The 14,565-nt window shown below is 43.5% G+C and overlaps 1 protein-coding gene across 3 annotated transcripts in view; it reads left to right on the top strand.

The window, feature by feature from the left end:
• Positions 1–12,853, top strand: part of mybpc2b (myosin binding protein Cb) — a 44,563-nt gene extending 31,710 nt beyond the window's left edge. For 2 of the 3 annotated variants that reach the window (XM_076986745.1, XM_076986744.1), the window contains 12 exons: positions 54–196; positions 1,913–2,072; positions 2,607–2,711; positions 4,150–4,338; positions 7,326–7,730; positions 7,863–7,951; positions 10,127–10,322; positions 10,736–10,875; positions 10,967–11,126; positions 11,395–11,531; positions 11,672–11,858; positions 12,736–12,853. In XM_076986745.1, coding sequence (XP_076842860.1) covers positions 54–196; positions 1,913–2,072; positions 2,607–2,711; positions 4,150–4,338; positions 7,326–7,730; positions 7,863–7,951; positions 10,127–10,322; positions 10,736–10,875; positions 10,967–11,126; positions 11,395–11,531; positions 11,672–11,858; positions 12,736–12,761 — 1,937 coding nt within the window. In that variant the 3' untranslated portion in view covers positions 12,762–12,853. The remainder of the gene's footprint in view (positions 1–53; positions 197–1,912; positions 2,073–2,606; positions 2,712–4,149; positions 4,339–7,325; positions 7,731–7,862; positions 7,952–10,126; positions 10,323–10,735; positions 10,876–10,966; positions 11,127–11,394; positions 11,532–11,671; positions 11,859–12,735) is intronic. The other variant, XM_076986746.1, reaches the window with a different exon arrangement.
• Positions 12,854–14,565: the final 1,712 nt, after the last annotated feature.

Genomic DNA, 14,565 nt, shown 5'->3' with positions numbered 1-14,565 from the left:
ATCCATCCATCCATCCATCCTTACTAATCCTACCTGAACCCTCACTCTTTCAGACCCTCCAAAGATCCATCTGGATGTGGCCGGTAACATGGTCTCTCAGAATACCATTATTGTTGTTGCTGGCAACAAACTCCGTCTAGATGTGGAGATCTCGGGGGAGCCTGCCCCAACAGTGTGTTGGATGAAGGATGACAAAGTGAGCACACACACACACACTCACTAAACATCCCTAACACTCACTAAAACACACATAAAATCACTTAACATATACAAATCACTAAACACCGCAACATACCCATAACCCTTACTAAACACACCCCAACCTTCACTAAATACACACCAACACTAATCACACATAACTCTCATGAAACACATCTAACCCTAAACAAAGACACCTCTAAGCCACACAACAGCCACACAAAAGCCACAATGACCCTTGGAAAGGCATACTGTGATTGGCTATAATCAGTATCGGATGCAGCCACTTTCGTGACCACTTTCTTACAAATTCAAGCACTTTCAAGGTCAGTTTTCAGTATTTTCATCAATCAAATTTTATTTATATAGCGCTTTTTACAACAGTTGTTGTCACAAAGCAGCTTTAAAAGTGTCAGAGTCCTAGCCCCCAGTGAGCAAGCCAAGGGCGACAGTGGCAAGGAAAAACTCCCTAGTTTTTTTTTTTGCATGAGGAAGAAACCTTGAGAGGAACCAAGACTCAGGGGGGGAACCCATCCTCCTCTGGCCGACACCGGTCACCATGACAACCACAACAATTTAGACAAAGAAATAAAGAAAAGGAAAAGATGTAATAATGTCCATCTTGTTGTAGGATTTCCCAGCACCTTACAACTGTAGTAAGTTACATAATTATACAAACACACATAGGCTACTCAAAATGGTTAATTTACTTTTTATCACATTAAAAGAGACAGCACCGTGTTTAATAGCAAAATAAGTGTATAACATAAGTTTGTTGGCGTATTACAATAACTAGCCATTCCATTTCACGTATTCTATCTTAATATATTCTTAAGACAAATGTCGGTTTGGTTGTGTTTACTCAGTACTAGCATAGCTACCATGCTAGTGTGTGTTTATTCTAGCTTTAATATATTCTTAGATATATGTTAGTTATGTGAGTTATGTTGGTTTGATTAGTTTACCGCCTCTTATAATTCACGAGCTCAAGTCTTGTGCTGAAATTACAAGCGGCGGTAAATTTCTCGCTTGTATTTGTAACGTAATAGCGAAGCAGTCAGTCAGACAGACAGACAGACAGCTGTTTGTTATGAAATGAAACACAGTTAATTTAAAGCATTTTCAAATACTGTAGCCAAAATTCCAGCACTTTTCAAACATGGAAAACGCAACATAAAGGATTTCAATCACCCATATCAACCCTGAAATTGTGTCTGTCTGCTCCAAACTCCTTTATCCTTTTAATCTTCACCCAACCTGCTGAAGAGGTTTGTTTGTGAGGAGTTTGGGAGAAATTATGTGCGAACCCGAAATATAAACTATTCATCGAGTTAAATATTCCTCGTCTTCTCGGACCGCTAACTAGCTGTCAGAATGTTAACTAATCATCACGGATAATCCAATCACACAAGAGCAAAAATAATTAACTATACTGATAGGCTACCGATAAAAGTAGGCATGTCTGGGGCGCAAACTTTATGGAAACCAGATCATGCCAAAAGTGATTTGCCAAAAGTTTATGGACCTACACGCATTAGTCTGGCGCCCCACACACAGGAAGTGTACGGTACAAATGTAATGTCACAGAAATTCTGAGGATATAATTATTTATCTTAAAAAAATTAAGAAACGATAGTGGCCAATATTACTAGTTTCCCAGCGCCCCCTGTTGACTAGACGCCCCGGCCCTATAATTCTCCACCCCGCGTTTCAGCCAGTGGCAGAGACGGAGGGGCGTGTCCGAGTGGAGAGCAGGACGGGCTTGAGCTGCTTCGTCATAGAGGGGGCGGAGCGAGAAGACGAAGGAAATTACAGCATCACTGTCACCAACCCCGCGGGAGAGGACAAGGCCAACCTGTTTGTCAAAATCGTTGGTGTGTATTTCTTTACCTCACTAATTTACACACACACACACACACACACACACACACACACACACACACACACACACACACGCGTGCAAACACACCTTTACAGAACAATGCAATAGCAATGTGGTTATTAAATATGGAAATGCTCACACATGTGCTGTTAAATTACTGATACAAATGACATTTATTTCCAGATGCATGGTGTTTGTGAACATGAGAGTATGTGTGCTCTTTGAGAATTGGACCCATCACTGACCCTAACCTTGACCCTACACTGACCCTGACCCTTACCCTACACTGACCCTGACCCCTGACCCTGCCCCTAGGTAACCTGCTCCACCCAGTGAGTTACAGGAACTCACTGGAGCTGCTAGTTCTACTTCCTGTACTGGGTGCAGGGTTGTGTTCACACCACCACATGATAATATCCAGACCATATAGCCTGCACTGACACTGTGTGTGTGTGTGTGTGTGTGTGTGTGTGTGTGTGTGTGTGTGTGTGTGTGTGTGTGTGTGTGTGTGTGTGTGTGTGTGTAGATGTGCCTGACCCACCAGAATGTGTGAAGTGCACTGCAGTAGGAGAGGACTGTGCCACCATCATCTGGGAGGCTCCCAAATTTGATGGAGGTGTTCCATTAAAGGGTAATGGACATCCACCCACAACTCAACACATCCACCCACAACCCAACACATATACCCACAACTCAACACATCCACCCACAACCCAACACATAGACCCACAACTCAACACATCCACCCACAACCCAACACATACACCCACAACCCAACACATCCACCCACAACCCAACACATACACCCACAACTCAACACATACACCCACAACTCAACACATCTACCCACAACCCAACACATCCACCCACAACCCAACACATCCACCCACAACTCAACACATCCACCCACAACTCAACACATCCACCCACAACTCAACACATCCACCCACAACTCAACACATCCACCCACAACTCAACACATCTACCCACAACTCAACACATCTACCCACAACTCAACACATCTACCCACAACTCAACACATACACCCACAACTCAACACATACACCCACAACTCAACACATACACCCACAACTCAACACATACACCCACAACCCAACACATACACCCACAACCCAACACATCCACCCACAACTCAACACATCCACCCACAACTCAACACATCCACCCACAACTCAACACATCCACCCACAACTCAACACATCCACCCACAACTCAACACATCCACCCACAACTCAACACATACACACACAACTCAACACATCTACCCACAACTCAACACATACACACACAACTCAACACATCTACCCACAACTCAACACATCCACCCACAACGCAACACACCCATCCACAACCCAACACATACACCCACAATGCAACACACCCATCCACAACCCAACACATACACCCACAACCCAACACATCCACCCACAACTCAACACATCCACCCACAACTCAACACATCCACCCACAACTCAACACATACACACACAACTCAACACATCTACCCACAACTCAACACATCTACCCACAACTCAACACATCTACCCACAACTCAACACATACACCCACAACTCAACACATACACCCACAACTCAACACATACACCCACAACTCAACACATACACCCACAACTCAACACATACACCCACAACTCAACACATCTATCCACAACCCAACACATCTATCCACAACCCAACACATACACCCACAACTCAACACATCTATCCACAACCCAACACATACACCCACAACTCAACACATCTATCCACAACCCAACACATACACCCACAACTCAACACATCTATCCACAACCCAACACATACACCCACAACTCAACACATCTACCCACAATGCAACACACCCATCCACAACCCAACACATACACCCACAATGCAACACATCCACCCACAACCCACTCACACACTACAACACAGCCACACACACACACCCACACACTCAGCACTGCCTTCACACACACACACACACACACACACACACACACAGCCACTGCACCCACATACGGTGGCTGACTGTCTTGCCCTCTGCAGGTTATCTGATGGAGAGGAAAAAGAAGGGTTCATCTCGGTGGACTAAGCTCAACTTTGACGTGTTTGAGGACACAAAGTACGAAGCCAAGCGTATGATTGAGGGGGTGCTGTATGAGATGAGGGTCTTTGCCGTTAATGCCATCGGGATCTCAGCACCAAGCCTCAACTCCAAACCCTTTATGCCAATTGGTGAGGTCTTTCTCACACGTGTGTGCTCACACTCACACACACACACACACACACACACACACACACACACAAACAAAGGTATAGCCAGCCTTGTATGTGTGAGAATATGTGTTAATCTGACTCGATAGCACACTTGAGCTTTCAGCATTGTGATCAATAACATGGACGCCAGGCTTCGACACTGCGGTACAAATAGGTCTTTATTCTCTGTATTCCACCAACAGAGGAGTTTTTCTGTGCAAGCTCAGAGTATATATACACTACAGTACTACTGCTACTACTACTATAATACATACTAATACTACCACAACTACAATACTGCCACTACTACTATAATACATAGACACACACGCATGCACACACACTCACACATATATATATATATATAGTATGCATTAATGTATTATGTTGTAGTAGTAGTAGTAGTAGTAGTGGAAGTATTGTAGTATTGTGGTATTATAGTAGCTGTAGTAGCAGTACTTTAGTATTATAGTAGCCCTTCGGTTTTGTTGACCTCACGTTTTTTACTTTAGTGTTCCCGGTCTTCAGAGACCGGTCTGTTTTAACACACAAAAATTTTTCACCACCTTGCAAACATAGGCATAATGTGTGTGTGTCTGTAGGTGTGTGTGTAGGTGTGTCTGTAGGTGTGTGTGTGTGTGTGTCTGTGTGTGTAGGTGTGTGTGTAGGTGTGTGTGTGTGAGTGAGTGTCTGTGTGTGTGCGTGTCTGTGTGTGTTTAGGTGTGTGTGTAGGTGTGTGAGTGAGTGAGAGTGTGTGTGTGTGTGTGTGTGTGTGTGCACGCGCGCATGTGAATTCATGCACATGAGTGGCATGTCACACTCAGATCAGAGTGTGCCTTGCAAACATAGGCATAACGTGTGTGTGTCTGTGTCTGTAGGTGTGTGTGTAGGTGTGTCTGTGTGTGTAGGTGTGTCTGTGTGTGTAGGTGTGTCTGTGTGTGTAGGTGTGTGTGTGTGTGAGTGAGTGAGTGTGTGTGTGTCTGTGTGTGTTTAGGTGTGTGTGTAGGTGTGTGAGTGAGTGAGTGAGTGTGTGTGCGCGTGTGTGTGTGTGTGAATTCATCACACTCAGATCAGAGTGTGCCTTGCAAACATAGGCATAACATGTGTGTGTGTCTGTGTCTGTAGGTGTGTGTGTATGTGTGTCTGTGTGTGTAGGTGTGTGTGTGTGTGTGTGTGTGTGTGTGTGTGTGTGTGTGTGTGTGAATTCATGCACATGAGTGGCATGTCACACTCAGATCAGAGGGGCCTTGCAAACATAGGCATAACGTGTGTGTGTGTATGTGTCTGTGTGTGTAGGTGTGTGTGTAGGTGTGTCTGTATATGTGTGTGTCTGTATGTGTGTAGGTGTGTGTGTGAGCGAGTGAGTGAGTGAGCGAGTGAGTGTCTGTGTGTGTGTGTGAATTCATCACACTCAGATCAGAGTGTGCCTTGCAAACATAGGCATAACATGTGTGTGTGTCTGTGTCTGTAGGTGTGTGTGTGTATGTGTGTCTGTGTGTGTGTCTGTGTGTGTAGGTGTGTGTGTGTGTGTGTGTGTGTGTGTGTGTGTGTGTGTGTGTGTGTGTGAATTCATGCACATGAGTGGCATGTCACACTCAGATCAGAGGGGCCTTGCAAACATAGGCATAACATGTGTGTGTGTGTCTGTGTCTGTGTGTGTAGGTGTGTGTGTAGGTGTGTCTGTATATGTGTGTGTCTGTATGTGTGTAGGTGTGTGTGTGAGCGAGTGAGTGAGTGAGCGAGTGAGTGAGCGAGCGAGTGAGTGTCTGTGTGTGTATAGGTGTGTGTGTGTGTGTCTGTGTGTGTTTAGGTGTGTCTGTGTGTGTTTAGGTGTGTGTGTGTTTAGGTGTGTGTGTGTGTGTAAGTGTGTGTGTGTGTGTGTGTTTAGGTGTGTGTATAGGTGTGCGTGTGTGTGTGTGAGAGAGCGAGTGTGTGTGTGTGTGTGTGTCTGTGGGTGTGTGTGTGTGTGTGTCTGTGTGTGTAGGTGTGTGTCTGTGTGTGTAGTAGGTGTGTGTGTGTGTGAGTGTGTGTGTGTCTGTGTGTGTAGGTGTGTGTGTGTGAGTGTGTATGGGGATGTTTTCTGTCTGATAGATGAATATATTCTGAATACCCATTCATTTCCTGTGACGGTCACATTTGACCAGCAACAACACAGATGTAAAACGTTGGTTTAAAACACTCAAAATTCAGTGAAAAAGATGATCATCACTTTTATATGTTCCAGTGCATAGTGTGGAGGATGGCATAAGGCCTTGCAGCAATCAGATGTAAAACACAATATTTATGAGTGGTTTAAGTTGTAAATCGGTCAGATTTGACCCGAACACGACAGGAGGGGTAGTAGTGGTAGTATTGTAGTAGTAATAACACACAAGCATTCACTCATGACTCAACTCCAATCATCTGAACCTGCAGGGGGCAGATGTGTTTCTCTTTTGTTGATTTTAAAGCTCATCAACCTAAGTTAAGCAAACCTAACTACTATCTGTACTTGTCCTTTATCTATCCGCTATTTTTAAAAAAAACCTTAATAAACTACAATGAAAGGAAGACTTGAGTAGTACCCATGTCCCCATGTGTCCTTCAGAGCATCGGACAACCCTAACCCCAACCCTAACCCCAACCCTAACCCTAACCCCAACCCCGACCCCAACCCCAACCCCAACCCCAACCCTAACCCTAACCCTAACCCTAACCCCAACCCCAACCCCAACCCCAACCCCAACCCCAACCCTAACCCTAACCCCAACCCTAACCCAGGCTCTTTTCAGGACTGAGTAAGACTGGGTGACGTATGACACATGCCCATATTCACCTACAGTTCTCCTAAAGCAGAAGCAAAATAAAAATAATGTGCACAATCTGACAACTATCATCATGAAAGAAAAAGAAAAAAAATGACCCCTGCGTGTGTGTGTGTGTGTGTGTGTGTGTGTGTGTGTGTGTGTGTGTGTGTGTCCATCCAGCTCCTACCAGTGAGCCAACGAAGTTGACTGTGGAGGACATGACAGATACGACCTGTGCCCTGAAGTGGTTGGCTCCAGAGAGGATAGGAGCAGGAGGTCTGGACGGATACGTTATTGAGTTCTGCAAAGAGGGAGGTGAGGCCAACCTGAGTATTCAAAACCTCTCCAGAGTGCTACAAGAGTCTCCATTAGCAGAGCTCACACTTGAACTGCCATTTTTCACTGTGCACCTATTAGAGTCCGAGTGGCAGGTCGCAAACACCGAGCCGGTAGACCGTCAGAACTATACGGTGAGAAACCTTCCCACAGGGGAGAAGATGAATTTCCGTGTGGTGGCAGTGAACATTGCAGGCCGCAGTCCCCCAGCACTGCTGTCTCAGCCTGTCACCATTCGAGAGATCATGGGTACGAGTACCATGAGGAATTATGGGTAAAACTAATAGACAAAGAGTGTTTCCTTTTATCATTCATCCTCTTTTCTCTGATTATTACTTTTCTGTTTATTTCCCTCTCTCTCTCTCTGTCTATATTTCTTAGAGCATCCCAAGATTCGCCTCCCTCGTTACCTAAGAACTAAATACATCAGACGAGTAGGAGAAACTATCAACCTGCTTATTCCTTTCCAGGTGTGTATGTGTAAGTGGTCCCAGTATGTCTGTGTACATGTTCCAAGTGTGTGTGTGTGTGTGTGTGTGTGTGTGTGTGTAAATGTGTTTCCGGTGTGTCTGTGTACGTTTTCCAGGTGGCCAAAAGAATTTAAGAATGACTATTCATACAAGTGAATAGTGTTTTTTTGTATGAAGCCAGGCTTGCCCCTGTGTGTGTGTGTGTGTATAGGGTAAACCTGTGTGTGTGTGTGTATAGGGTAAATCTGTGTGTGTGTGTGTATAGGGTAAACCTATGTGTGTGTATAGGGTAAACCTGTGTGTGTGTGTGTGTGTATAGGGCAGTAGCGAACCTTGACCTTTCCTTTCTTAATAAACTGCAATAAAGAAAAACTGAGACGACAGTACAGCTTTAAAAACGCAATAAACAATAATATCTGTACTAGATAACGTCTTAAGCAAAATAAGTTTCCAAACAAAATAAGGTTCACAGCTCCGTGGTTCTTGGAAGCGGAATATGTAAACAACACGCACGAGGACGTCAAAGGAATGAATCGAAACTAGCTAGCGGTGGTACGCTAACGACAGCTAGCGTCGTCACAGTGGGCGGAAATTATCATACAGTTAAGCCCGCCCACTAAGAGAGAAGATATGATTGGTCAATTTTACTGTCATTTAAAACTGGTATTGCGCTGAATTATAACTGCCAGGCCCTCTGTAAACGAACAGCGGGCATCACAGTCCTGATAGGGGGAGACACAGGCTCCAGGCTGTGTCTACCCAGACACAGGCTATTGTTAAGTGTATTTGTCTAACCTGTGATTGCATTGTACTTATTTATCCTTGAATTTTTAGATTAAAAGCCTAACCAGGGACAAGGGTTGTAAATTAGCTTTTGGCTAGAATCCCTGTGTACGCTGCATCTTTTGCCCATGGGTAATAACGTCTTGTACTGTCCCTGTAAAAATAAATAAATGAAAAAAATGAAACAGGCTTCCACTTAACCTCTCACCTTCCAACACAGATTGAATAGACACGGGTGAATATTTTATTTGCTTATATTTTTGTAATTGTTTAGATGTCGAATGTCAAACTGTAAGTAGATAAAATAAAATTGGATAATTATATATATAATGCTTTAAGAATATTTTAGGCCCTCTGAGAGGGCGTAGAGGGCCCTGACGGTTCCCCACTGGTATAGGGTAAACCTGTGTGTGTGTGTATAGGGTAAACCTGTGTGTGTGTGTGTGTGTGTGTGTGTATAGGGTAAACCTGTGTGTGTGTGTGTGTGTGTGTGTGTATAGGGTAAACCTGTGTGTGTGTGTGTGTGTATAGGGTAAACCTGTGTGTGTGTGTGTGTGTGTGTGTGTGTGTGTGTGTGTGTGTGTGTGTGTGTGTGTGTAGGGTAAACCTGTGTGTGTGTATAGGGTAAACCTGTGTGTGTGTGTGTGTGTGTGTATAGGGTAAACCTGTGTGTGTGTGTGTGTGTGTGTGTGTGTGTGTATAAGGTAAACCTGTGTGTGTGTGTGTGTGTATAAGGTAAACCTGTGTGTGTGTATAGGGTAAACCTGTGTGTGTGTGTGTGTGTGTGTGTGTGTGTGTGTGTGTGTGTGTGTGTGTGTGTATAGGGTAAACCTGTGTGTGTGTGTGTGTGTGTATAAGGTAAACCTGTGTGTGTGTGTGTATAAGGTAAACCTGTGTGTGTGTATAAGGTAAACCTGTGTGTGTGTGTGTGTATAGGGTAAACCTGTGTGTGTGTGTATAAGGTAAACCTGTGTGTGTGTGTGTGTGTGTGTGTGTGTATAGGGTAAACCTGTGTGTATGTGTGTATAAGGTAAACCTGTGTGTGTGTGTGTGTGTGTGTGTATAAGGTAAACCTGTGTGTGTGTGTGTGTGTGTGTGTATAAGGTAAACCTGTGTGTGTGTGTGTGTGTGTGTGTATAAGGTAAACCTGTGTGTGTGTGTGTGTGTGTGTGTGTATAAGGTAAACCTGTGTGTGTGTGTGTGTATAAGGTAAACCTGTGTGTGTGTGTGTGTGTGTGTGTGTATAGGGTAAACCTGTGTGTGTGTGTGTGTGTATAAGGTAAATCTGTGTGTGTGTGTGTGTGTGTGTGTATAAGGTAAACCTGTGTGTGTGTGTGTGTGTGTGTGTGTGTGTGTGTGTGTGTGTGTGTGTGTGTGTGTGTGTGTGTATAGGGTAAACCTCGACCAGTGGCTCAGTGGTTGAAAGATGGACAGCCAGTGGACCCAAAGAAAGTTGGCATTCGGAACTCCAATGTGGATTCCATCCTGTTCATCCGCTCAGCTGAGCGAGATCACTCTGGAAAATACACACTAGTCTTGCACATCGAGAACATGGAGGATCAGGCCACCATCGACATCCGTATTGTAGGTGAGACACTGAGAGATACGAGGATAAATGGGAGCAATGTACTAATGTGCCATATTTGTCAATTGTGATGTGTTCTCATTTACCATCTGTGCAGTTAACACACACACACACGCACACACACACACACACACGCACACACACACACACGCACACGCACACACACACACTCTCTCTCACACACACACGCATGCACGCAACACTCACACGCTCGCACACACACACACCCCACACACTCATACTCTCACACACACACACAGACACACACACTCACGCGCACTCACACACAAACACAAACACACACACCTCGTCATTGGTGATAATCAGATCAGTTTAGACTCTCATTCAGTTGCTCACAATGTTGTACATACAAACATGATCAGCCATGACAGTAACCCAAGCGCCAATCCTTGCAGATAAACCCGGGCCGCCGTCCGCGCTGAAGGTCACAGACGTGTGGGGCTTTAATGCAGCGCTCGAGTGGAAAGCACCCAAAGACGACGGCAACTGTGAAATCACAGGCTACACCATCCAGAAGGCAGACCTGAAAACCAAGGTGCGCTCAAGCACGTCTTTTTCTCCTTTCATTTCTCAACCCATTATTCCTTCCCTCCACCCGGGCCCACACCCTTGCTCTGCGTCTGTAGGAGTGGTTCACTGTGTATGAGCATAACCGTCGCACTAACTGCACCGTGTCAGACCTGGTGATGGGGAACAAGTTCATGTTCCGTGTGTTCAGTGAGAACCTGTGTGGCCTGAGTGAAGACGCCTGTGGAAGCAAAGACATCGCCACCATCGCCAAGACCGGTCAGTGTGAGGGGCGGAGACTGGGAGTGTGTGGGGGCGGAGACTGGGAGTGTGTGGGGGTAAATACTGGGAGTATGGGGGCGGGGACTGGGAGTAATTGACATTAAAGGCCTTGATTAGCTGGTGTTAGTGAATTAAAGCCCTTGATTAGCTGGTGTTGGCGGATTTAAGCCCTTGATTAGCTGGTGTTAGTGGGCTAAAGCCCTTGATTAGCTGATTACATATGCCCCACCATTTCTCCACTCTGACTCTGCCCTATCTCTCTCAGGTCTAGAACACAAGCGTGCTCCCTACAAGGAACAGGACATGAACTGTGTCCCCAAGTTCACCACGCCCCTAGTGGACAGATCTGTGATTGCCGGCTACAGCACTGCACTCAGCTGTTCAGTCAGAGGCTTTCCCAAGGCAAGATGTGGTCCACACACACACACACACACACACACACACACACACACACACACACACACACACACACACACACACACACACACACACACACACTTGTTAAAAACATAAAACAAGTCCATAATGAACTGTGTGTGCAGCCTAAGATCATCTGGATGAAGAACAGGATGATAATCGGAGATGATCCCAAGTACCTGATGCAGAATAATCAGGGAGTTCTCACCCTCAACATCCGCAAACCAGGAAACTTCGATGGGGGCAAATATGGATGTATGGCTGTGAATGAACTCGGACAAGATGAAGTAGAGTGCAAACTGGAGATCAGATGTATGTATGTGTGTGTGTGTGTGTGTATGGCATACATATATACACTGTATGTGTTTGTGTATGTCTATGGGTTTGTGTTTATATGTGTATGTATATGTGTTTTCCTGTCATTACATTATATTAAGGTAACAATAATGTTCCTCCCTTATTGTCTTTACATTATATTAACGTAACAATAATGTTCCTCCCTTATTTTCTTTACATTATATTAACGTAACAGTAATGTTCCTCCCTTCCTGTCTTTACATTATATTAACTCCCTTATTTTCTTTACATTATATTAACGTATCAGTAATGTTCCTCCCTTATTGTCTTTACATTATCTTAACGTATCAGTAATGTTCCTGCCTTATTGTCTTTACATTATATTAACGTAACAGTAATGTTCCTCCCTTATTTTCTTTACATTATATTAACGTAACAGTAATGTTCCTCCCTTCCTGTCTTTACATTATATTAACTCCCTTATTTTCTTTACATTATATTAACGTATCAGTAATGTTCCTCCCTTATTGTCTTTACATTATATTAACATAACAGTAATGTTCCTCCCTTATTGTCTTTACATTATATTAACGTAACAGTAATGTTCCTCCCTTATTGTCTTTACATTATCTTAACGTATCAGTAATGTTCCTCCCTTATTTTCTTTACATTACATTAACGTAACAGTAATGTTCCTCCCTTATTGTCTTTACATTATCTTAACGTATCAGTAATGTTCCTCCCTTATTTTCTTTACATTATATTAACGTAACAGTAATGTTCCTCCCTTATTGTCTTTACATTATCTTAACGTATCAGTAATGTTCCTCCCTTATTTTCTTTACATTATATTAACGTAACAGTAATGTTCCTCCCTTCCTGTCTTTCACAGCGGTTCCAGTGGAGAAGAGGGACTGAACGGAGTGGACTTGCCTCTGCAACAAAACTGTATCAAAATGCAATGGCGATTTAATGGCGATATTAAAGTGAATAAATTTCATTACATTTAATTTTTTATTTAGTCATTCTCTGTCTCTCTTCGACTAAGCAGATGAATCCTTAATTAGCATGTTTGCTAATCTAGTCATTTTAGAAGTAAAACTCTAGTAAAGGCTCACAGACATGTTCATAAAGGCTCACAGACACATTCATAAAGGCTCACAGACATATTCAGATGTGTTTGTACATACATGCTGCTTTTACTGAAGTTCATCCAGCTAATTTCTGCTTCCATTTCAGTTTCACTTATCATAGTAAACTTGTTCTTGATCAAAACCAATTGTATTGTCTGCATAATCTACCAATTATTTTAAATAAAACAGATGTGTGCTTAATAAAATATACATTCATACTTCACTGAAGTTGATAACATTGATAACAAATAGAGCAACATAGTAAATAAATGTATATGTATTATTATAGTACTGATAACAGTAGTATTCATAAATGAATAAATATTATGAGTATGTAAATGTACTGTATAAATGTACTCAGGTGTTTTAATAGGTGGTCGAGCGCCTGGTTTCACTTACTGGGATCTTTTCTTGGAAAGATCTGTGGTCCCTTGGAAATAGGTGTGGTTATTAGTGAAAATAGTGTAGTTATTAGTGAAAATAGTGTGGTCATTAGTGTAAATAGTGTAGTTATTAGTGTAAAGGTGTGACTATTAGTAAAACAGTGTGGTTATTAGTGAAAACAGTGTAGTTATTAGTGTAAATAGTGTAGTTCAGGGGTGCCCAACCAGTCGATCTTGGTCTACCAGTCGATCGCGGGCAGAGTTTCAGTCGATAGCGAGAAGTTTTACCATGTAACCATGTATTTAAGGCTCTGACAAAAAAACAAACAAAAAAAAAACACTAATCAAACCATCGTTCATGAGAGGCCAGTATGTATTTTCATAATAATACAGGGTTCATACACATTAACCACTTTCACATTCAAGGACTTTCCATGACTTTTCAAGTACCAAATCACTAAAAAATCCAGGACCAAAAATTAAGTATTCCAGAACTGAATATCCTGAAAATTTATATAAACTTGTCACGTATGACCGTGCCCCCCTCCGTTAGCTGTCACTCCAAACTCCCTCGTGTCTGTTTCGTACCTGTTTACCCCGCCCCGCTCGTTCGTCTCTGTGATTACCTTGTTTGTTACCACGCCCCGTGTTATTACCGTCACCTGCCCCTCGTTGGATTCCTTGTATTTAGCCCCTGAGTCTCCCTTGTCCTTTGTCTGGTATTTTGTTTGATTCATGTGGATGTTAGCTGGTTCTATGTTCATTGCTATACCTGACCGTTTATTGTTCCCGTCTTTTGGTTTCCTGTTTGTTCTTGTGTTCCCTCGTGTTCAGTATGCCCGTGTACGCCTGTTTTACTGACTGCCCTCCCGTTATGGACCCTGCCTGGCTTTCTGACGACGAATATGGTATTCCCTTCAATACATCTCGCTCTTCTCAGCGATTGTGTCCGTCTCCTCGCTCCGGGGCGCGAGCCTCGTTATAAAACTGTAAGACACTTTAAATGACCAACAGCAGATGAGCAACAAACTGTCGTGCCATTAGGCTAAGGCTACAACTGGCTGCATAACTGCAAATTTTTTCAGAGGCATCATTTTAGAAAGACAGCAAAAATAACATGAAATGTAGTGCACTTGTTCTGGCCTACCTTATTTACATTCCTTCACCCCTTCCTCAATCTTCTGCTTAACATCATCAAGTTCATTC

Source organism: Brachyhypopomus gauderio, unplaced genomic scaffold, assembly GCF_052324685.1.
Source record: "Brachyhypopomus gauderio isolate BG-103 unplaced genomic scaffold, BGAUD_0.2 sc49, whole genome shotgun sequence".
NCBI lineage: Eukaryota > Metazoa > Chordata > Actinopteri > Gymnotiformes > Hypopomidae > Brachyhypopomus > Brachyhypopomus gauderio.
This window is presented reverse-complemented; position numbering and strand designations above follow the sequence as displayed.